This window comes from Eleginops maclovinus, chromosome 18, assembly GCF_036324505.1.
Source record: "Eleginops maclovinus isolate JMC-PN-2008 ecotype Puerto Natales chromosome 18, JC_Emac_rtc_rv5, whole genome shotgun sequence".
Taxonomy (NCBI): Eukaryota; Metazoa; Chordata; class Actinopteri; order Perciformes; family Eleginopidae; genus Eleginops; species Eleginops maclovinus.
Window position 1 is genome coordinate 7,551,722 of NC_086366.1, and position 23,838 is coordinate 7,575,559.

At 39.6% G+C, this 23,838-nt stretch overlaps 2 protein-coding genes across 2 annotated transcripts; one reads left to right on the forward strand and one right to left on the reverse strand.

The window, feature by feature from the left end:
- Window positions 1–347: 347 nt before the first annotated feature.
- LOC134879894 (sialate O-acetylesterase-like) lies at window positions 348–6,513 on the forward strand. Its single transcript, XM_063906451.1, has 10 exons — window positions 348–1,139; window positions 1,340–1,501; window positions 2,477–2,631; window positions 2,849–2,987; window positions 3,145–3,313; window positions 3,475–3,557; window positions 3,634–3,767; window positions 4,843–4,997; window positions 5,293–5,479; window positions 5,594–6,513. Exons 1-10 carry the CDS (start codon window positions 1,082–1,084, stop codon window positions 5,852–5,854), a joined length of 1,503 nt encoding a protein of 500 aa, XP_063762521.1. The 5' UTR covers window positions 348–1,081; the 3' UTR covers window positions 5,855–6,513.
- Window positions 6,336–23,721, reverse strand: tbrg1 (transforming growth factor beta regulator 1). The gene is made up of 26 exons (XM_063906454.1): window positions 23,622–23,721; window positions 21,672–21,721; window positions 18,778–18,894; window positions 18,475–18,602; window positions 18,202–18,350; window positions 17,968–18,093; window positions 17,518–17,679; window positions 16,910–17,108; window positions 16,689–16,819; window positions 16,436–16,601; window positions 16,200–16,303; window positions 14,561–14,588; window positions 12,460–12,591; window positions 11,870–11,927; window positions 11,669–11,751; window positions 11,490–11,526; window positions 11,064–11,126; window positions 10,242–10,478; window positions 10,086–10,156; window positions 9,663–9,904; window positions 9,404–9,540; window positions 9,071–9,217; window positions 8,280–8,377; window positions 8,084–8,194; window positions 7,577–7,722; window positions 6,336–7,059 (listed from the first exon to the last, which is right to left on the reverse strand). Exons 1-26 carry the CDS (start codon window positions 23,704–23,706, stop codon window positions 6,965–6,967), a joined length of 3,102 nt encoding a protein of 1,033 aa, XP_063762524.1. The 5' UTR covers window positions 23,707–23,721; the 3' UTR covers window positions 6,336–6,964.
- Window positions 23,722–23,838: the final 117 nt, after the last annotated feature.

Genomic DNA, 23,838 nt, shown 5'->3' on the forward strand with positions numbered 1-23,838 from the left:
AATCACAAGCACAAGTCAAGATGACTCCCTCACACACACAAAAAAAGCAACATCCAGGTGGGATAGACCTAAAACATCTTCACTACCATTGTAAAATCCAAGTTAAATTATCTGGGTAATTAACAACTCTTTCGGAACGTTTTCATCGATTCCTTTATTTATTGTTGTGAAGGCCACTAGAGGGAAGCATGCATCATTTTCGGCGATTAGATGTAATTATGTCAATACAACCTAAATCAGACCAATGACTGTTTTTACAAATATTTCTGACACAATACCTGCAGGCTGTCATCAGGCTTGGAGCGCCACGGGGATGACGTATTTTTGTAGGCCGACCCGGAAGTAAGCTGCTCATGGGTTGCTTCGACAGAAAGGCAATGCAATTTGTCCATAGGCTTTTGGAATATTGGAAGAAATAAGATCTGTGGAAAACGAACCTGTTTAATAAATGCACGTGTTGTTCAGTCGGATAATCTCCACATGTCTACCATACTTTATAATTTTCGAATCATAAATCTAATCGCCAGAAGCAAAATGCTAACGTTATGCTATAAACGAACAACAGAGGAGTACAGCAGGCTTGCAGGACTTCAACGTGACGCCAACTTAAGCTCCTTTCAACTGACTTTTGTGCGCTTGCATATTTTAACAAAGCTTTTCCTTTTAGCCACACTGAATTTAACTAGAAGTATTTCAGGCAGAACAGGGGGAAACAAACTTAGCGGGAGTGTTTACGTGTTCGGAGTAATAACGTCCTCGACAACTTCTGTAGTCCTATTCAGCCACTTGTTAACACACACATCTTCTTTCAGACACTTAAACTCTTCATGTATTTATTGTCGCAGAACAAAACGTGATCTAAAGAGTATTTTTAAAATGTTGGCCCTTTTGAGCTTGTGTGCTTTTATTTTGAAGGTCCGCAGTCCACAGACTGTTAACGGCTGCAATGAGATACTGAAAATACTCGCTAAAGTTGTCTGTATGAAGGGAGATTAAAGTTAGTTTCCGTTTGATACTTCAGCACGTAAAGTGAGTTTGAGTGACTTGGCAGCTGTTTGGTTAACCTGGACATCATCTTGTCATGGCGATACAACTGTATGTTGTTTTTGCACTGGTTGCAGCTTCTATTCACGACTGTGGTGAGTGTCGTCTGGTCAGCATTGACCTGTACTACAACTTCTGGCCTGGTCAAAATGTTACTTAGTTCATATTGTCAAACAGAAACAAAAAGTCAGGTTTATTGTTGCCCTTTCATGCATCTACTCACACTATCTCCATAATCCTTTATTGTTCATTTAAAAATGCTGCACTCACTATAAAAATGTGTATGTGTGTGTAGATGGGGTCCTGCGCTTTGCCTCCTACTATAATGACCACATGGTGCTGCAGAAGTCTCCAGAGAGAGCTGTAGTGTGGGGCTATGGACCCGAGGGTGCACAGGTGAAATTGAACGTGTCAGGACAAATCCAACAGAACATCTCACAGGCTACAGTGACAAACGGTGAGTAAAGCCAGCTTATCAAATCTGAAGTTTTATGCTGACAACCAAAGGCTACCAAACAGGTTAAACTAAATGCTCCTGTCAGGGAGTGATTTCAAAGAGACTACATTGTCAGAACTCTTAACACTATTCAGAAAGTTAGGGTGTGACCGGTTATTATTAAAGTTTTGAAGTAGTTGAAATAGTAACAGGAGGGGATGTTTCTTTAATATAATAAGAGTCTAAGGGTAACAGCTTTAATAAATTAGTCCTAGTCAAAAACTGGCTCTGGTTACATGACAAGGAGGGTGTCCATGCTAGGGCTATTTACTTAACAACATAAGATACAGCTTAATCGAAAGTAGCATTGTGCTGGGTAAATAAATGGAATGGTAGGGTTGAATGTGCCAAAGATAAGTCAGCTGAGCGAAGCATACACGAACAGTGTTTTACAGCTTTCAGCTTCCCCTTCATCTCTTTCTCTCCTCTTTCTAGCTGCTATTTGCACTTTTAAAATCATGTCTCGATTTGTAAAAGTTGAATTGGATGTAACCTTGGCCCTCATTAAATGATAACATTGCCTTGGGAGGCGCTAATCAAACGTTGAAGCTCAGAAAAGTGTAAAGGTGCATTTGGTCATCTTAAATAATGTGGTTCGATTCCCTGCTCCTTCAGTCAACATGTCAAAGGGTCTTTTGGACTTTGCTTCTGATTGGCACCACCTATGGTGTGTGATTGTTGGTCTCCCTGAGCAGGTGGCACCTTGTATTGTAGCTTCTTCCTCTGTATGAGTGAGTTTTAATGCTGACTGGAAAAGCACTTTATAAATGCAGTTGATTTACATTTGTAAAGTCCATTGTTTTAGATTATTCACTAGTATAACCTCGCTCAGTGCTGAGATTGATATCTGGGTCACAGGCCAGAGGAATGAGGAGCCCAGCATGCACCAAATTGAGAAATGAGAAGAGCCCTAATTGTCACTGGCTGTCTTTACAGGTATCTGGCGAGTCACCCTAGACCCTGTTGAAGCTGGTGGTCCCTACAATGTGAGAGCCAGCATGCAGAACAGCACAGCCGCTCTGACAGATGTGCTGTTTGGAGATGTTTGGCTCTGTGGAGGGCAGAGCAACATGTTGTTTAGCGTATCTCAGGTAGGCCGAACCAGGTTGAAGACCTGTGTGTTTTTTTTAATCTGCCCATTCTTGAAAATGTGCCGTAGGATTTAGGAAAGCCTTTCACTTAAACCACACAAAATACATTAATGCCCTGAAGCATTCAAGATATATGGGCCTCTCTGTTTAATATGTATATATTTATTCATATTCTTTTGTTTAATGACAGTTTTTAATCATAATCATTCTCCAATAGACTTTCAATGCATCAGAGGAGCTGAAGAACGCAGCACATTATCCTCATGTGAGGACTTTTATGGCATCCCTGGTCCAGAGTGGAACCGAGCAAACTGATTTGATTCAAGTGGAAATTCCCTGGTCTGTGCCGCCAGCATGTGGGTTGAAGATATTTATTTTATTCATATAATTATTTTATTCTGTGTATGCAGCTTAAATGTTGAGCTTGGTTACTTAACTGCAACTAAACCTGTTTTAAAGGCTGTGTAATAGAAACATGCTAATTGACTGATTAACAGACAGGATTTTTTCCAGATCTGGCAGGTTTCTCTGCAGTGTGCTGGCTCTTTGGCCGTGATTTGTATGACAAGCTGCAATACCCCATAGGACTGGTGGAGTCCTGTTGGGGTGGCACACCTATCGAAGTATGGTCCTCTCCAAGAGCACTACAGCAGTGCGGACTACTACAGCAGCCTGATGGCGGGTACGTTTCAGGGATTTAAGAAGATGTAGATACAGTATAATATCATCCTATTATGTTCTGTCATATCAATGGATTTCCAAACACACATTAGGCTAAGTAGTACTATAATGTTGTATATTAACTAACTGCAAGGTTTACCCTTTTACATTAAATTATTTCAGTCCCAAAGTGAATTCAGTCTTGTGGAATGCAATGATCCACCCTCTGCTCAGCATGACCATCAAAGGAGCCATCTGGTACCAAGGTAAGACCAGGTTTTCAGATTTTCACTAAACCACATATGTTACGCAAGTACTGTATAAGCCTTGTGTTACTCTTAGGTGAGGCAAATACAGTTTATCATCAAGAGAAGTACAACTGTTCCTTCCCTGCTATGATCGATGACTGGAGGATAAAGTTTCACCAGGGCTCAGGCGGGCAGACGGCTCTCGATTTCCCCTTTGGATTTGTCCAGGTATGTTAGAATAAGTATTTTAGTTTTAATAGAAAAACTAAATCACACCAAAGTATCACTTAGAAATGTTTAGTTTTTTTTACAAATAGGCTATGTATCTGTCACATTTAAAAATCAAAAAGAACCACTTAAACAATTACATGAATTAAATCCACAGCCCTGCACGTATTTAAAGTTCAAATTAGTCACTTTCAGGTTGGTTAGCATTTCACTTAATTCCCTCTTCCAAAGCAGAGAATGTCAGAATAGAGTTCAAAAGTACAAAATGATGTAACTGGTTGTAACAAAGCTTACTTTGGACTGACAGGCTTTGGGCCTTGTAGTATTGCGCATGTGGTTTGCACTATAAAACAATTTTCCTTTGACCAGAAATAATGTCCCTTGGCACTTTAGCATGTGAACAGTATGTACTTTATTAGTGTGTCTTGCTCCGCCCCTGCCCTGGACCCTCTACAGTTTGCCAACCAGGCCAACATCGGTGTAGAGGATGCCCTCGTCTACATGCTGCACAGAGCCAACTCACACTTGGAGAAGCCGCCCAGCTCACTAAGAATCCTGTTCTTCAACTTCTCCAGCTCCTTCAACACCATCCAGCCATACCTGCTCGCTGAGAAGCTGTCACTGATGCAGGTAGATCACAGCTTGGTGGCCTGGATTACTGACTCTCCAGCCCCTTCAACACCATCCAGCCACACCTGCTCGCTGAGAAGCTGTCACTGATGCAGGTGGATCACAGCTTGGTGGCCTGGATTACTACTATTACCAGTAGAACTCAGTGTGTCAGACTGCAGGGCAGCGTGTCTGATGTGCTGGTGACCCAAAGTAACTGTGCTGTCACCATTCCTGTTCACCCTCTACACCTCTGACTTCCGCTTAAACTCCGGCTCATGCCACCTACAGAAGTTCTGGTGGTAGACTTCAGGCGGAGCACGTTAGAAGTCTCTAACCCCCATCACCATCAGGGGGGAGGACATGGAGGTGGTGAACACCTACAAGTTCCTCTGAGTTTTAGGAAACAGTTTACTCTAGTTGTTTTATTTCGTACATCTAATGTATCATTCCTTTGTACTTGCAGCTGTCTACCGTCCAAAAATACTCAACTAGTGACGCCTATCCGAATATCCGCTGGCACCAGACAGCAGATACCGGTTTTGTCCCAAATCCCAGCATGCAGAAAACGTTCATGGCTGTGGCAATGGATTTACCAGATGAAAAATCTCCCTATGGCCCGTAAGGATTGTACTTATAGAGCTCATAGCATATGAACCTGTACAACACCAAGGACACTTACTTTGCTTATACATAAATACAAAACGGAATACCAGCAGAAAATACAAAAAAAACATGTGTTTTGAATTCAGAGGATGAGCAAAATAGGAGGACATTTTATTAGTAATTAGACTTTAAAGCAGAGAAATGGATACATCAATACAAATCATACATGTTCACACTTACTGGTTAAGCCATGATGTTTTGTCAACAAACTAGACTTTTGAGTGATTTATCTGTTTTCTGTTTGTTTTAGGATCCATCCCCGAGATAAGCAGGACGTAGCCTTCAGACTGTCTTTGGGAGCAAGGGCAGTGGCGTATGGTGAGCAGGACGTGGCCTTTCTTGGACCTTTCCCCGCCAAAATCCTGTCAACTTCAAAGTATCTCGAGGTAACCTACGACCAGAAAGTCTCTGTCGCTCCATCTGAAAACATCTTTGAGGTAAGGCTGGCAGCGGTACAGTCAGTATGAAATATCTCCAATATTTACCTGCTAACAAAAAGGAGCTTAACCACAAGACAGAGATGGTAATAAATACAATTCTCTCCTATTAAGGTCTGCTGCTCAGAGAGTCAGACTCCATGTGGTCCTAAGTCTCGTTGGGTTCCAGCTCCCATCATGCAGTGGGATCCGACCACTGTCCAGGTATCGACCAGTTTGTGTTCGCCCACTGAAGAAGTAGCTGCTCTGCGGTATGCATGGAGAGACTGGCCCTGTGACTTTAAGGCCTGTCCAATCTACAGCGCCAGTAACATTTTACCGGCTCCTCCTTTTATTGCTGACCGCCGTTCAGCCAGAGGAATCAATGAACTGTAAGAAGACCAAATGATGAATCATCTGCCTTTTTGTTTTTCTTTAAAGACAGCATAAGATGATATTTGTGTTATGTGATCAAAGTGATTGAATGAATTCATGATTGATGAGACGGTATGGAGCTGACAACAATATGACATGATGGATTGTTACTGATAAAAGCTCAACTTGGCTAATATTCCTAGTTTTTTTACAGATATCGAGGAGCATTTTTGTTTTTTCTCTAGACAGTTACTATGGGTATCCAATAAGTTAATTGATTAGTCTTAGAGGGGTTTGACAGATCCTACAAATCGCTAATTGAAAAATACTGTCTTCAACTTATGGCATCTGGAGATAAAGCCTAACCTAATTTATTTTATAACTGTGGTCTAGAAAGCAGGAAAACGTTAATGCATCTCATCAGAATGGACAAAAATGCCACAAGATTAATGCTGCTATTTCATGTCTTTCATTGAGAGCTCGGCAGTTGTACCTGTCAGCATGGTGGGAAATATCTTTATTTTATTTTAAAGATCTTCTTAATCAGTCTGTCTCAAATTCAAGAAACTGCTGGAGTGTACAGTACATTGAAAAGCATGAGAAATGTTTTGTTTGAACAAAACTCTGAAGTGTACAACACAAGTTAAGTTTGAAGAAATAAATGTCAAATAAACAACTAAGTTTGTGTGTGAGTTGCATTCAAAGACACTACGGACGGAGACAGTAAAACAAAGTCTACTGTTGAAGTAGAAACAAAATGATATTGGAATAAAAGGTTTATTTTGACTTACTATACAAATAGACATAACAGCAATGGCAGTTTAATGTGGCTATTAGCTCTTTAAGCAAAAAAGCTTGTTTAAATGTTCATTCTGGAAAATATTTTAAAAAGAATGACATGCCGCACTTAGTAAATAAGCATCAACTATGCTAGCACACATCCTCAGTGATGTTCCAAACTTTCTGGGACTAGTTTAAAGATGAAAAACAATAAATAACAAAGGCTTGAGTTCCTGTATGCCTACTCAAGTTTTGAACCATAAAGGAAAAGGGAGGAAAAACCAATACAAGCTTTGTAAATAATTGACGTTTTCCAAGGATTGCGTCCATGTATGACCTTGCCCTTCAGGATCAGGAGCTGAAATAGGATGTAGAGGGCTTCATGTTGATGGTGGGGGAGGTCAGGTGGTGCTGGTGAGAGGAGCTAGGGGACTGCGGTGCCTGTCCTGAGGAAAGACAAATAGATGAATAGTAGAAGCATCACTGACAATGCACAGGGATCTTCATTCAATGGAATACAAAAGCACTTTGAAATATCCGTCATTTGGCCATAATTTTATCGTGAAACCTAAGTCTTGCATGTCTTGCAAAATGTATACACTTTTTATTTTATTCACAGCAGATGCCTGGAAGAGCAGTAATTGGGGTGAGGAGGGTTATCCACACACTTCAGCAGAGCAAACCAGACCATAGACTGCATTGCTCATACAGCAGCTGTCAATAAATAAGACTTTTATTTGTCTCCCCACCAAGGGATTCTTTCGTGTGACTTCCTAGCCGCTAACCCATCTGTTAAACCTGAATGCTACCCTGGTTCACATACAGGACGTTTTAAAGATAGATAGGAACTACAGTAAGCTGTACTGATTGCACAGTACACGCAATAATCAAGTGCCTTATGAATCACAAAGCATAAAGTAATCTAAAAACATTGCCACGTTAGAAAACTGATATTTAGGTAACCTGTTATGTGCTCTGTCTTGATGCTCTCATCAAAGCCCTGGTGTCTCTGGTAGGCCTCGAAGTTGACGGAGGCATCGTCCTCTGAGAGGCTGTGAGGAACCTGGCCATCACCAGGGCGGCACACCTCAAAGCGTACCCATCGGTAGCTAAACAGAGAAAATGAAAAAAGAAAAAAGCATGTGTTTTTGGAGACTTTTAGAAGGTATTTTTGTACACGTGTGTAAAATATATTAATGTAGTATGTCTTAACCAAGGCTGCATGTTTCCCTGAGCTCAAAATGTTACTAACGACTTGTCAGTGTATCCTTAGGAAAGTTTTAAATGTGTAATATCAAGGTTTACATCATAAAAAATCATCAATATAGGACTTAAAATATATTTCAGTCCATAAGATTATTTTAATCAAATGACCCATCAGCAAAATTCCCTCATAGTCCTTGTTTGTGAACATTTCTTCACTGTCTTAGAGTGATGGAAAACTAAGGTCATGTTGTGTTTCATATTTACTTGCTACATTTGCGTGCTCCAGGACAACTCTGGATGAGATTCTGGATGGTGGGGTGTGAGAAGCCGAAGAAATCAGCTCCTGAGGGCATGATGGGCACCACAGACTTGGAACTAAGAAAAGGGCATGTTGAGAGAGTTTATGATTATATCAAAAAACATGCCAATAAACCCAAGTCTTTGTGGTAAATGTTGCTACCTGACAGACGCGATGACCTTCAGTAGATTGGAGTGGCATGTGAGGGCCGAGGTGGCCACGATGGCATTCTGAGGATCTTCTTCAGGCACAATCTCAAACTGTGGGGGACAATATCAGATTGCGTGTTTCAGTACATAAATGTGTTCATACCATTTCAAACTAGGAAGTACGAGGCAATTGACTTGTGGAGACTTCGATTTAAAGATTTCAATTCTTAAATATCAATCTTTATGTCAATTAATTTTCCTTAAAGGGGCTCTATTATGCTTAAGCTAAAGGTTTGCATCTAAATGGTCAGCGGAGGCTAAAATCCCAAATATTCCTCCACAGGGAGTTTCTCTTCCCCCCTGCCTGAAACACCTCCATCAGACTGAAACACCTCCATCAGACTCCTTTGTTTACTTCCATAACATAATGACATCCCTATTTAACACTTAAGCTTCTATTGGGTTGCACTCCAACCCATTGTACATGACAGGTTAAGAGGAGGGACATCTTTAAGCAGGTGACCAATCACAACAGAGCCGGCCAGCTAACCAATCAGAGCAGACTGGGCTCTGGTTTCAGACAGAGGGTGAAAAGAGGTGCTGCAGCTCAGGCAGTATGACAAAATAAAGAGCTTTTTGAACATTAAAGCATGTAACATGTCACAGCAGAGGCAAAAAAGGCAAATATGAACCTGTAAAGGAGCGTAAAAGGGCCCCTTTAAATACCATTTAAATGTGGGAATGAGGGTCAAAAAGATGATGATGGAAAATTGCCAGACCTGACTTAATAAAAACTGTGTGTACCTGTGGACCTGCTCTACCATCTTTGATTTGGCAGGTGTAAAGGCACTGCTGGTCGGGGTTTTTCATGCTGGCAAAGACTCGAGTGCTGCAGAAGCCCACCGGGTAAATGGCACACTCATCATGGAAAAGCATTCTGTCTATGATGATCTGGAAATCAGTCGAAGGTTGTATTTGGTGAAACAAACAACGAGTGGTTAGTGTCAAATTAAAGAGGCTGTTGAGAGTGATATTTGTAAATGTAACACCCACTTAATTTACAAAAAAAAAAGGTATTTAAGAAGAAAAAGGAAGGTTGAAAATAAAGCTTGCATGTGAGTGAAGCCAGACACTGACCTCTCCCAGGCTGTAGACTGTTAATCCTCCCAATACGATGGGAAAGACAGGACGCCCAGATGAGTCCAGATGGATGGGTTGCACCAGTTTCCGAGACCCGTCTGCTAGCTTTCTCTTCTTAGTCATCTTCTTTGGAACTGAAGAAAAAAATGAGATCGTATAACATCATGAGCTAACCGTCTGAAAGATGAATGTGGACCATTTAAAAGACATCTATTCTCAATATGCATGTGCATTAATACCTGACCATAGCACTCACATTCCTCTTTACCATTTTCTTTGCCTCGCTCTTTCCTTTCCTTCTTGGGTTTTTTAAGAGATCCCTCTTCCCCTGTTGACACCACTGAAGCCAGACTATGCCCCCCAGACAGGCCTGAAGCCCCTGTAGGACCTGAGGTGGAAGCTGCAGGAGGTACAGGTGGATGAGCGCTAGAGCTAGGTGTCGGTAGCATCTCTCCCTCTGTCAACGACTGGTACTGCAACAATGACTTCAGTAAGAACCTTGAAATGAAAAATCAAGGAGACGTGGAAAAATAAGCAAAAGATGACACTTAACTTTCATCAAGGCAACAATTTTACAATCACAACAGCACATTCATCATGTTCAATATATAAATATTGAACAACACACATTTTTAAGCATCACTGAAAACATAAGCATAGCTGTAACATGTCTGCTCACCTCCGCTCCTCCTTAGCTCTCAGGAACTTCTCTTCTAAATGGGCAACTTCATCACAGAGAGCTGCATTCTCCTGTGGGAAAAACAGAATTCCAACACTGAAAACTAATGAGCTGTGTGTTAAAACTGGTCCTGAGAATAACAAAAGGTTCACTCACAAATATCATGGCGCGGGCTGCTTTGCGCAGTCTGAGGTACTTGAGTCGGTACTTTTCATTTAGTTTTTTCCGTGGACCTCTCTTCATCTTGGTCCTGTGCTCGCAGGAACTGGTGGGGGATGGGAAGGCATGTGCCGAGGCACCTGATCCAGAACTGGAGATGGTGTTGTGCTGCGGAGAGCCGAGAAAAGACTGCGCAGTGAAGGCCTGCAGGGCCTGCTGCCTCTCCTCGTCGGTCTGTGGGGGAAACAGAGGACCCAGATGTGTTCATGTGCACCAGGTGTACCCGAGGCTCCATCCTGTGGCCTTCAGGATGATGGATGAAAATACAAACTGACATGTACAAACGACAGAATAACGCGGATGGAGCTTACATTTAAACTGTTGTATGACAAACAGTGAAAGTAACTCAAACCAAAATGTGCACAGAATCTTCAAAACTGTAAAGAATAATGAAAAAATATGTTTTGACTTTTTATTCATCTCTAATATGGCTCCGAGATCCTGCTGCTGGTCAACATTAAACACTGCTCAACTTTGGACTTCAGCCTCTATGGGGAAAGTGTTAGTACTATAGCAGTTAAACAAATATTAAAGGCTTATAAGTAGTGCCAATGAGCCCTCATGTCCTTTACTAGCATTGTATAAAAGTTAGGTGATAAATAGCACATATCCTATCACATTACAGCAGCTTATCAGAACGCCAGATAGCATTACATTTTCGCACCTACCAATTTAGTTAATACATTTAAATGCGATTTCAGGATCCAATTATTGTTTGGGTTTTGTGTGAAATTGGCGATAGTGTCCGATTTAACTCACCAGCAGTGCAAAGACTCCGTTTCTGTTCTCAATCCTCTTGAATCTCCTGCTGCCTTTTTGTGTCTGAAACATATAGTGAGACTCAGGCCAATGCACGGGGCTAAAATAGCCAAATTGTAGTTCCCAAAAGCCATTTTAGATGAATTTCTCCATTATTAGATACAGCAGGTTTAAGGCTTTTGTATTTGAGCACAGAGCATTGTTTGTTTTGAGTGCAGCTCAGAAATGTTTGTCTCTTTTGAAAGATGTGAAATAAAGCCAAAGAAGCAAGATGGCAAAACATGGAGAAAGAAAAGACAGTGGCAGAAATAACAGATGACACATGTAGTGTATCGACTGAATTGACACAAACATTAAATGAAGTGCACGTCATCACACTGAACAGCAGAGGTTGCTGTCAGACTGCCTCTCAAACACCATCCTCACCTCACGGTACATGACTGCCTCCAGACTTGACTTTGCGCTGCCGAGGAAAAAACAACAAGATAAGCAGAGTCTAATTGTATCGAGTTTTAAGGCCTAGTCAAAAAAAAGTATGATACATGATGTAGCTTAACCTACTAAGCAAATTAGGCAACAAAAAAAGTGTAAAAATAGAATATTACTTGGATTGAACAAGTCCCCTGTCGATTATTCTCTGTTTTATCTCCTTTATGTGCATAGGACGTCCCGCTTCTTCCAATACAATCTACATCCGAGATAGGGGAAACCAACAAAAACATTTACCCAAAAATCTCCCAACAGTTGATTGTGGTAAATTGTTTTAGTAACACCAAACTTAAAGGTGATGAATAAACGGTAAATACCTGTGCAGCGTCGAGCCATGTGAGGTTGGGCTTCTCTGCAATGTCACTGGACGGTTCGCTGCAATCAGACATTTTTCAATATCATCAGGTGCAATATTTTATGTCGTACTATAATTATTATTTTATATTCCACTTGGAAAGCATTACATGTGAAATATTATGGTTGTATCAGGATATCAATAATAAAACCACATCACTGAACTTCTGTGTGTATATTTTCACTTGTCATACAAGTACTGCACATGTTTATTTTTTTATATTTTACGGGTACATATGTATTTTAACTTTATTCCATGTAAATATCGCTTGAATATTGTTAGAATATTATTTTGTTATTTTCATAAAAATAATCTTCTTTGACTGTGTTTATGTATGCACTAAATACACCAAGCCAAATTCCTTGTATGTGTTAACCTACTTGGCAATAAACCTTCTCCGATTTCTGAATTATTGCGAGCACCTGGTACGCTCTTACGTACTGTAGCAATCCCACTATGCAATCTAAAATGATTATATTTGATCATCTTATTACACAGTTATATGTTCTATATCCATAAGCAGTGAATCTAAACTTTTCTATCTTCTCCAACCTCTCCAGAGTCTCAGCGGCCCCAGAAAGACTTGCAATGCTGTCCAGTGCAGGAAACAGAGAGTAGCTCCCCTGCCCATCAGCCTCCATCTCAGATTCAAAAGTGTTGAGTGAATCCATAGGAGACGGGGACGCTGTGAAGACAAAAACATGTAAAAAGAATCATCGGTCTGCAGGCAACTAACACAGCAAGGCAGTGGCGTAAAAATAACTAAGAACATTTACTCAAATACTGTACGTATGTGTATTTTCAGAAACCTATACTTACTACTCCACTTCAATTCTGAGGTGAATATGGTACATTTACTCGACTACCTTAAATGAATGTCTTTAGTGATTAATAATGTGAAATACAATCCAAACTTAAATCTGATTTTAGTAAGACCTGGAGTAACGTGCACGAGCTCCCTGCAATATACAAAGTAATTCAAACTAGCTGCACCTTCGATAAGCACATGAATACACCAATCATTTTAATCACAACATATCATATATATTATTCTGAATTCGGACATTTTACATAAGTAGTACTATTACTTTAAGTTTATTTCGATGCTCATATTTTTGAAATTCCCACCTTCCCACCTCTGCAGCCAGGCAGAATAACATTAGCAACATTGAGACTCTGCGCAAGGGAACACACCCACACACACACATCATGTGGTACAGTGTAGCTAAGACAGACTAATAGATGCTCATAGATGCGCACAGATGATAAAAACGTTACTACAACAGAAGCAGTTATCTAAAAATAAATACAAACCTCTGTGAATCTGCAGCAAATAAGCAAACCCACTTCTTTTTCCTTTGTGCTCCCGTTTGTTTGTGTCCGGGTGTCAACCGGAACCTTCATGTGCCCTCATCGCATTGTTTACATCAATATTGTCTAAGTACTATTATATCACTTATCAGCAGCTTCTGTAGAAACACAAATACCTTATTGAAGTGCAAACAAAATAAGATCCGAAATATGGTTTAAAACGTCACTATTAACGTGATAGAGGAACATAAGTCGGCGGCCACCGGACATTGATCTAGGGAACACTTTCCTAACCGGATATCCGGCTCAAATTTGGATAACAAAATCTTTTTTTTCCGTTTAATTTGCTCCATGTGTTTTGGCATTTAAAAATACCTAATCTAGGCTTCTCATCAAACACAAAAACATTTTTTGAAAATATCGAAGTTCATTAAAGTGCATTTAGAGGAGCTATATCCTAGCATCCATAGTGTATTAAAGAAGGAAGACAACATATTTCATTTTGAAAGATGTAATGGGGAAATGAATAGGATCTAACAACATATTTTACTGACATTAATCAACAATAATACATCTAATTATACATCCATATCATCCCTTTTTTTCAAAAGAAATAAAAGAAGGGTGTATGAATCCCAGTGGAAGCAAAAGGGACATTCGTAGACAGAAAACTACTATCAACAGTGGTTTGGACTTTCCTGAATGGATACCACTGATGATGGACACATGTCCTCAGAAGTAGCCTGTTTTCAGCTGGCACGTTAATTCATAATACTGATGTTCTTTATGAGCTTAAGCAAGAACGTGGACAACACACTTGAATTACCATCAAGTAGCTTAAACTCCATTCCCTGTGTCATTGTTGAAAAAATAAATATCTAATTGCTATAATATTATTTCCAAATAGCATTTATCTTTGTTTTGAAGAAATTAAAAGTGGAGCATAGGAGGACATTCAGACTGGATCACCAGATGGTTCCATTTGGTGCAACAGCCGCATCTGATGTTGGTACTGACCCAATTCAGATGGAGTAAAGGTAAGTGACAGATCACTTTTGTGGCTTTACTGAAACTTATCAAGATACCCTGTAACCAGGAGACTTGGGAAAGTATATTGATGGAATAGTACATTTTGCTGGCACTTCAGTGTATCTAAATACAATCTGTCCTTATCATTGCCTAATTACCTATACTATGTTGTACATACGTATGTTTGTGTGGTTGTTTTATGTGCACAGAACTAAATACATATTATAGGGAAGTCTTGTTGCTTACTCTACCAATCCTTCATGGCTACAACCAAGAGATAATATTCAATCCTTTAAATTCATGGTTTGCGGGGAAAAAAGAGGACAAACTGAGTTCATTTTCTGTGTACTGAGAACCCAATGTCTAAAATCATAATTTACAGTAGAGTTATTGCTTGTTCTCTGTCATTCTGGCATGAATCTGATTGATTTTGTATCAGTCTTTTCTTAAGACTACCAAAAATGTACAATAATGGTTAACCCAAATTACAAAGAAGCATGCTCCTTAGCGTCGTTACCAGCCATGAAGATAGTGCTGCAGGCAGTATTTGCTGATGTTTTGAGATACCACTATTCTGAGATTGATTCATACTGTGTGTGGCTCAATGCAATGGTAGATGGTGCTAACATAATCATACAAATTATTTGAAAAATTCCATCATTTTTTTTTCTTCCAAAAAATAGGTCTAGAGATATTGCTTATGTTTATTTCTGTAAAATGACACAGATCCTTGTTTAGGGCTGGAAGAAGACAAATAATTAAAACTCTTTAAGAAACATAGAAATCAAACCTCAAAAATATCTTTATACCATGAGTTAATAAAGAACATGTATTTTGCCATAATTTAGGTAAACCACATCTTTTAAGTTCTGCTATTATTGCTTATTGCATGTTATGCGCCGTAATATCCCCTGGTTTGCGTTTTGTCCTCAACCGGGGTCCTAACACTAAACTATGAAATCCTTAATTAGTCTGTGTTCATGAAACCAGTGGTGACTCAGCTCTTCTATATTGAATTTCCTCTCATGTGGCCTAAGTTGCTCTTAAACATGCCCTGCGGTCCTAATTCTGAAATTGCCGCAGTCTGGCAAAATAGTATTTCACAGCATGAGGTTTAGACATGATCAAGAACAAGCAATGGCTTACATTGTTTCTTAATTTGGTTTCTGTTTAACCAAGGTTGGTTTATTAAAAAAAGAATACTCAGTGAAGCCCTGTTATGAATTGAGGGGACATTGTGACTACAGAAGAGCTATTCTTTTTAACCATGGGATGCCTTCATAGAATAACTTTAAACCACATAGTATACACCCTAAATTGCACAATTTAGCATCACCGAAAATAATAAAGATGTCTATGAATTCACCATCAGTCCATTCCTTATTAATTTCCACTCAGTAAGATCCCTTCGCTTTGCATCAGCCAGGCAATACATAGACTTTCCCCCGAAAATGATTCCCTACTTCAAAAAAATTATGTAAAATATTGTTATTCAGATGATTTATTTATAATATGCTTGCAGCAATCAATATTGACATAGATCTGTTGTTTCGTGAGTTCTCAGTAACAGTTGAGCCAGCCGTAGTTGAGCAGTACACGGATCACTCTCTTTTGTGGCAGGTAGTATTCACTCTGCCGGGGGCCATCTGAGAAATATAGATATCCTGTGGAAAGAAAGATGAGGTTTATATGGAAGTGTTGCACTGAAGGCAGTGCTTACTAACTAGAAAAAAGCTGTAATAAAAAATATAAGTAAACTATATTATGGAAATGACAGTCACCTTATGAAACTGCTATGGTTATTAAATGGCTTCTTAGGGTTATCAATATTCTAATAATATTAAGTCCAATAGTAACCCAGGAGAATGTGGAGTCTTCCCCTCAAACTCAGCAACAGAGTAAGTTTAACAGTCAAACTAATATGAATAATATGAGTGAATATCATTTCTCACCATAATTCTCAAAGGCTGCATCAACTTTTGAGCCTATGCCAGGGAAATCCAGAATGATATGTCGTGGATATCCAAAGTCCATTTGGTTTCTGCTCTCATCATAACTGCAAGGGAGAACAGAGGAACAAAAACGTTGTGTACCCTTACGCAATACACATCTCGCTTATCAGTGTTTATATTCATTTATACACTCAGCTATTAAAGACCATCAGGCTTTGGTCACGACCAACACTCACCTCCAATAAAGGTTGTTCACAAACATGAGTGTTTTTCCAGTAGTTGGCACATAGACAGCTGCATCGACCTTACTCACTGAAGAGGGCAGGCCGAGGTTGGTGAGAGGCTTTGGATACCCTGAAATGATTGTCTTTGCATAAGCCCTAATGCACCAGTATTGACGATCTGTAGAAAAACAGTGGTATGTTATTCATGTACTTTCATTGACAGCTTAAATGTTTTCATTCAGTATATCTAGCAATTTGGAGTTACCTTCAAAAAGACACACCACATCCTTGCGTGGGACTTCAAATGCAGCATCGACAGAGTTGATTCGTGGCCACTTAGTGCTCACTTTCGTTAAACGGATTCCATTGACAAGTGTACTCTTCCTCCAATAGTATCTAGCAAGGATTTTAAATTGAAATGTTAAAAGAAATTGATTTAAGTACCTCCCAAGTTAACTGGAAGAGCATCAAATATTAAAATAATACCCATTTTTAAAGAAGAAGAGGTCTCCCCTGATTGAAGTCGCAGCGTCAAACACCAGGTCGCGGCTGCACCGCTCACCCCCGGGGTTAGGCAGAGGGTCTGGGTTGGGATCCTCTGTTGGTTCTTCTGGCTCTGGTCCAGGGTCAGGACCAGGAGGCGGTTTAGGTTTTGGTGCTGTTGTTGGCACTGGTGTACGGCTCCCTGAGGGATGGATTAGGGTTAGGGTTGCCATAAAGCAATCAACTATGCAAAAAATAACGGTGAGATGCCCTTTTAGGAGCATGTATGCTTGGGCTCATGTTCAGCCTGCATGCCAACCATACAAACCACAGTAAATATAAAATGGATTCAGTTTAATTGCCTTGCAGTTGAACTTCATTTCATGGAAATCGGAATTAGAAAAATTGTAAAACAAAACCACAAGGCATTCATTAATAGGTCCATTGGTTACTGGTTAAAAAGAAGATTCTGTCATGTAGCTCAATTAAATAAAACCCAATTAAAAAAGTATATCTTAGCTTTTGTTTTGCAATGCTGATCATTTAAAAAGAGGCTATAAAGATGTTCTCATCTTGTTATAATCTGACAATAATGTATTTTCTTTGCTCACCATATAGGGCTTGAACCCCGCGCCTATCATCATCTGGCAGCCTGTAGCCATTAGTGTTGACATATCGATAAGTGGGGTACATAAGTGCACTTCTGTCCCTTGAGTGGTCCAGGCCAAGTGCGTGGCCAAACTCATGGGCTGCCACCAGCAGAAGATTCACACCTAAAAAACAGTAACGTACAATGTAGTTAGTCAGACATATTGGATTTTTTATATAGTATATATACACTTATTTGATCATGTCTCTTCTATAAGTATAAACCATACAGTTCTGCTAGTCGAAGTTTTATCCTCAAGCACCAAACAGTTGTTAGTTCTCATTACAAACTGAATTGATATGTTCGGAATTAAATACAGACATTTTATACTTCTGTGGGAACCGCACGGTTTATACACTTTTTCTCCAGCAGGTAGGGCAGCTGCAGCTTTAATAACATGTTTTGTATTTACCTCTTTGTGTGAGAGTCCAAGTTTCATCATCATCAAAGTGTGTGTCCCCTCCCTGACCCTGTCCCGGAGAGTTAGCATGAGCCAAGACTCCACCCGCCCCGTCGAAAGGGTAAAAGTCCCCATGATCTGTAATAGGACAATGCAGATAATTGAATCAAGTGTTAGTGCGTCTAAATTCATTCCCATACTGATCAGCTGGCGGTTTTAAGAATCTCTTGTTCAATCCAGACTCACATCCGCCCTTGAAGAGGATCATGATGTCCGCATTACTGCTGTAGACCTGCTTAAAGTTGAGCGGGATGACATCGCTGTACAGCTGGAAGGCCTGAGCAATGGTTGCGTCCACCTGTCTCTGGATCAGATCTGGAGTGTATTGAGTGATCCTGTTCAAATCATATCAAATCATCATTTTTAAAAAATGTTATATTCAACCACCACAAAAACAATTCAGTGAGAAAAGTATTGACAAGAATAGCCTGCAGCTCCTCCAATATAACTCCCAGTTACCTGTATGTAATCAGCCTTTTATCCCACTTGGGTCTCCCAGAAAAGTGTCCATATCGGCTTATATCAGACACACCACACCTGGGTTCCTTCATTACATTCATAGTCTCGTTATTCATGACTCCAGTCACCTAAAGATGGATGGTGGTATGAAAGAGCAAACACAAATATGTTATCTCATACAGAGTGAAAAATGCAATATGATTTCCTATTTAAACCATTTGTCAGCTTTGATCAGTCATGGTTTGTTTTATTTTTATTACAGGAAGGCAAACCAAAGTCATAGCTTTCATTCATTTTGATTACCTCCAGGCCAAAGAAAGCCTGCATGGTCTGTAGATCCTGGCTGACAGAGCTCTTAGCAATTCTTTGTAGTGTGGCGTTTGTCATCCCAACGTCATTGTAGAACTGAGAAAGATAACCCTGATACCAGGAAAAGGAAAGAGGATCTTATTGCAAGTGATTCATATTTCATTTCATGTAAATGTCAGGGCCTATTTGAATGTAAAGACATACAACCATTACAGTTTATTTAAATGCTAAAGGCTCCCCATTTAATCCCCTGGGCCCACTTTTTCAAAAGTAATCCAGTGGGATTTCAAATCACGGATTGGATCAAATCTTGGAAATGGGTTTTTCAAAGGCAAAAAGAGGGATTCCAGATAAGATCCGATCATGTAATCCGATCTTACATTTGATCTGGATCAAACCTGCCCTTTGCGTTTTTTTAAACTTTGAACTCGGTTTGGGATCTGTTTGATCAACAAAAAAAAACAGGATTATCCTGAACCCATCAGAAGGGTGGATTCAGTTGTGATTTTTCGAACCAAACAAAATCAGAGATGTTTTTTTATTTTAAGTGAATGATCGCAAAATCAATGTTTACTGATGATATGTACATTTCTTCATATTTTGAATACAAATCATTGATCAAGACAGTGACCATGGATATAAAAAAAATCTATGAAGTGTATCACATCTAATGAGATATATAATAAAATAAATCTGTCAAATGAGGACATTGCGCCTGGTGGCAATGTTATGTAAAACAATGCAGGCAAGGATTATGTTGCATGCCACCTTCGGTTGTACTCGCAAGTAGTTTAGACATGCAAACCGTCTCTTCAGGACTCCATTTAGGCATTCAATGGCACATCTTGTTCTGCAATGGAGTTGAAGCGTGCCTGCTCAGGTGTGTTTGCAACTGAAAAAGGGGTCATTAGCCATGGTAGGAGTGGATATGTGCCGTCCCCAATAGTATGTCATTTGGTCGGTGGGATTGGAACTGTCTGTACAGTGCACTCTCTCTTAGAATGCGTGCATCATGAACAGAACCTGGCCATTTCACAACACAGTTTGTGATTATGAGGTCAGCGTTGCCCACCAGTTGGATGTTGATGCTGTGCCTCCCCTTTTCGATTGACATACTCCCACTCCCTTTCACAAGGTGCTTGGATATGGACATGAGTGCAATCAATAGCAGCAATAGTGCAAGGCATTTTTCCCATTTGAAAAAAAATGTTCATCCTTGGGAAAGGAAACAAATTCATTGATCAGATTGCCCAGTGCTACTGACACAGCCTTCACCACATTACTCATAGTTGATTTTGTCACTCCCATATTGTCACCAATTACTTGGTGGAAAGTCCCACATGCGTAAAAGTGATTAAGCACTGTTCCTCCACGGATAAAGCATGACACCTTTGGGTTTGGCGTTGGAGTGTTGGCCTGACAAGATCTGCAATGTACTTAATGTCATCTCTCCCAAAGCGAAAACGTGCATACAGTTCTTCTGATGTGTATTGCTGAAGTGGTTTGGCGCGCTCAGCATACACCCTGTCACGGTACCTTCTCCTAGGGTAACGATGAGCATTACCCGCCATGTGGATGCCTCTGTATGCTAGGAGAAATGGGTGCAAAGACATGATGTGTTTAAATGGTCTCACCCATTAACCAGCAACAGGCTGAGTGGTGTAAGCCTAATTGAGCACAAGCGAAAGCAATCATGCTCAAGGCTTATAAGGTCAGTGTTGGCTACACCAAAGAGTTGGAACCATGGACTCAAAAGGGCCTCATTTCATTGTGGCAGAAACTTGTGCAATGCTGGAGGGTGTTCGGGGCAATTTTGCATCGATAGTAGGAGGTTTCAGCTCTGCAAAGGGTGGAGAAGTAACCAAGAAAGTAAAAGAGAACATTTGGGAGGACATTACCAATCATGTCAATGCCACTGGGTCTGGCCAGAAGAGGACCATAAAACAAGTAATGTTGCAATGGAAGAACCTTAGGGCCAAGGCAACAAAAGACCTTGCTGAAGCCAAAAAAAAACCCAAACAGGTAACAAGCTATATAAGAGGGGGGAATTCACTGATATGGTCCTTGATATAATAGCAGGAGAAAAATCAGAGGCTCTGCATGGCATTGAAGGCATAAAAGCAGATGGAGAGGCCACAATTACAGAGACTATGACTTCAGAAGAATGCGAGCAAAATTCTCCTGCAGAGAAAATGTTTGCGCTGGACCTGACTCCAGTGATTGAGGAGGAAGATAGATCCCCAGTGGAAGTAAGGGAAACCTTCCTTCAAGAAAACGCAAACGTTCCTCAGCTAAAACCAAGGATGGTGACAGCTATGAGTTGCATCTGAAACGGGAAACCAAAAGAGCAGAAGTACAAATTCAACTGGGTAAAGAACAAATCTTGCTTACCCAACTGCAGCAGACAGAAGTGCATATGGAGATACAACTCCTAAAGGAAGAAATGAAAAGAGCTGGTACCTGTCCTGTGAATGATTTTTGACCATTGGATAGTATTTTTTGTTTTGTTTTGTTTTGTTATTTAACATTAGAAAAAAACAAGGACTGTAAAATGTTTCTGTTTATTTCACTCTTTCTGTTTCCTAAAATGTTGCCTAACTGTTGTTCTTTGCTAAGCTAGTAGGTTACACTGTTGGTTCCATTTAAGGTTCTGGTAAACAGGATTTGGTAATCTTGAAATTTGGTGTTTGGATCACAGTGATCCATTCCAATGTTCTTTTAAAAAAACTGTCATAAAACTAAGATGGATCCGGTGATCCTGGATAGCAAAACATGGGATTTCTAAATCCGGATCAATTTGATCCAGATTACACTTTTTGAAAAACTGGGCCCAGGTTATTTTTGAGCCAGTTCCTAGTTCCCAATGCAGAATATTATTACAAAATTACCTCTGCCAGGTTTTCCTCCTCTGGTGAAACTGTTGGTGCAATTGTAGGTGCTGCATGACACAAGCCAAATCCACAGAGTAGCACTATCCAAAAAAAGTCCACTACAGACCTATCGTTAAAAGGTTTTCTTCTCTCCATCGCTTCTCAGTCGGAGGTTCGTAGTGTTCTGAGGTAAGCTGAATTAGGGTACAAAGTGTCTCTTTGCGCATTCCACTATAAAGACAAGCCCCTCTGTCAGAGGAGGGAGGGAGTAAACAGTGGTCCCCCTGATAATATAGAGTGAGGAGATGATATAATCAATGTAACTGAAGCGGTTTAGAGTGGTTTGTGCTTTTGTCCTCAATTGTTTACTTTTAGTGAGATGCTTTCATGGGCCTCTGACACCGCTTCCTCACACTCTATGTGATTTACCTTCCATTCATATCATTTGTTACATGCGCACAGTGCAGTCAAGAAGTGTTGAGTAAATTATAATGAAAATGAATTTGTTTATTCACCAATATCAAACACTAACCGACATTTGAGCGTTAGTTAGATGACACGCATTTGGCACATTATTCATTTTAAATTCTGGCCAAAATCAGTGAGGATATACTGTCAAAAAAATACATTTGAGTGAAACATTGTGCTTTGACTGAAATTTGGACCACAGTCCAGTTTGCTGGGTAAACATGAGCAAGATGTTTGGTTAAAGTCCACTAATGGAGGCTGGAGGTACCTCTCAACCCCTTTCTGGGAGTCTAATGCTGTTAAAGAGATGAGGAAATGAATGGGAAAGTAAAGGATAGGTGGATAACCTAAGTACTGTATCCTTAATAATACAATCCGGAGATACTTGAGTATTTTCATGTTATTCTATGGTACAGTTGAACTTCAAAACTATTATATATATATATATATATTTTTTTTAACTTTAGTTGCATTTATATTATTTTTGTTGCAGAATTATATTTGTCAAAACCTACAATTATCCCCTAAATGATATCCTTTTGTCACAAATCAAATTAAACTTACAATTAAATTCACCGCCACTAGCTTAAAGCCTTTAATGCATTTGAAATAATCCAGTTGTATAATACAAAACAATGAACCATGAATGGGTTTTGTTAATAATATACCTTTTTTTTTCAATAATAGAAAAAGTTAAGATTCTAATGCAAATCCTTTAAACTTCTCTTACTTGGCTTTTTCTACGTTTGCCTGACAGAGTAAAGATGAAACAACTGTGGTTTAAAAAGCATAGATTTATGGAAAAAGTTCAGTTTAACAAGACACATATACTGAGATTTACAACAAAATCACGTTGACACTAACATCATGCAGTTATGAGGTTTCTACGTGCTGTTCAGTATACATTTTGAATGCACATCTGAAGACAACAATCCATCAAAATAATTACACTTTGCATTTGATATTCACATTATAGGTTCTCAGCACTGTACATCCTTACACATATATAGATGTAATTATATCTAGACGTATTATCAGAAATACATGATAGTTATTTTTTGGGTTTAATACGCATTCGTATGTATTCTCAGTAATGGACCACTGTGTTAACATCCTAGCCAAGAATTTGCTGAAATTGTATTCATCACTCGTTTCTGTCTGAAGTCGTACTGGTAGGATTTAGTCCCACTGAAGAGGAAGATGTTACCTGTGAACAAAACATTGTGAAAAATTGTGTTATTTTTCTCATGTTTCAAAATACCTTAAATGAAATGTTAACAACAAGGTTAGGCTGTAAACACAGGACTTCTAGTTGAGAAACATATTGTTTAAAACAGTAAAAAAAAGTGTGTCTGCTGCGGTGAACCCCACCCACCACCTAAACATGGTAAAAAACTAGAAATTACAACTTCTATTTCAGCTGTGTTCTATTTGCTGCTAAGGTCCATATTATACAAAGTTCATGACCATAAACTGTGACCATGTTTCCTTTTTGTTTACCATCTAACTTAAAGGCTGCGTCGACCCTTTTAGGAATTCCAGGCCAGTCTTTTTGGATCAGTCTGGGGAAGCCGGGGTCTATCATTCTCTTGAGCTCATCATACCTGAGGTTGGGTCAAAGAAATGCATTTACTTTTAGTTCCGGTTTCAGTGCGGGAATGTGATTATGTTCATGTATAATCACTTATATTATTTTAATCATGTGTGCTGAATACAA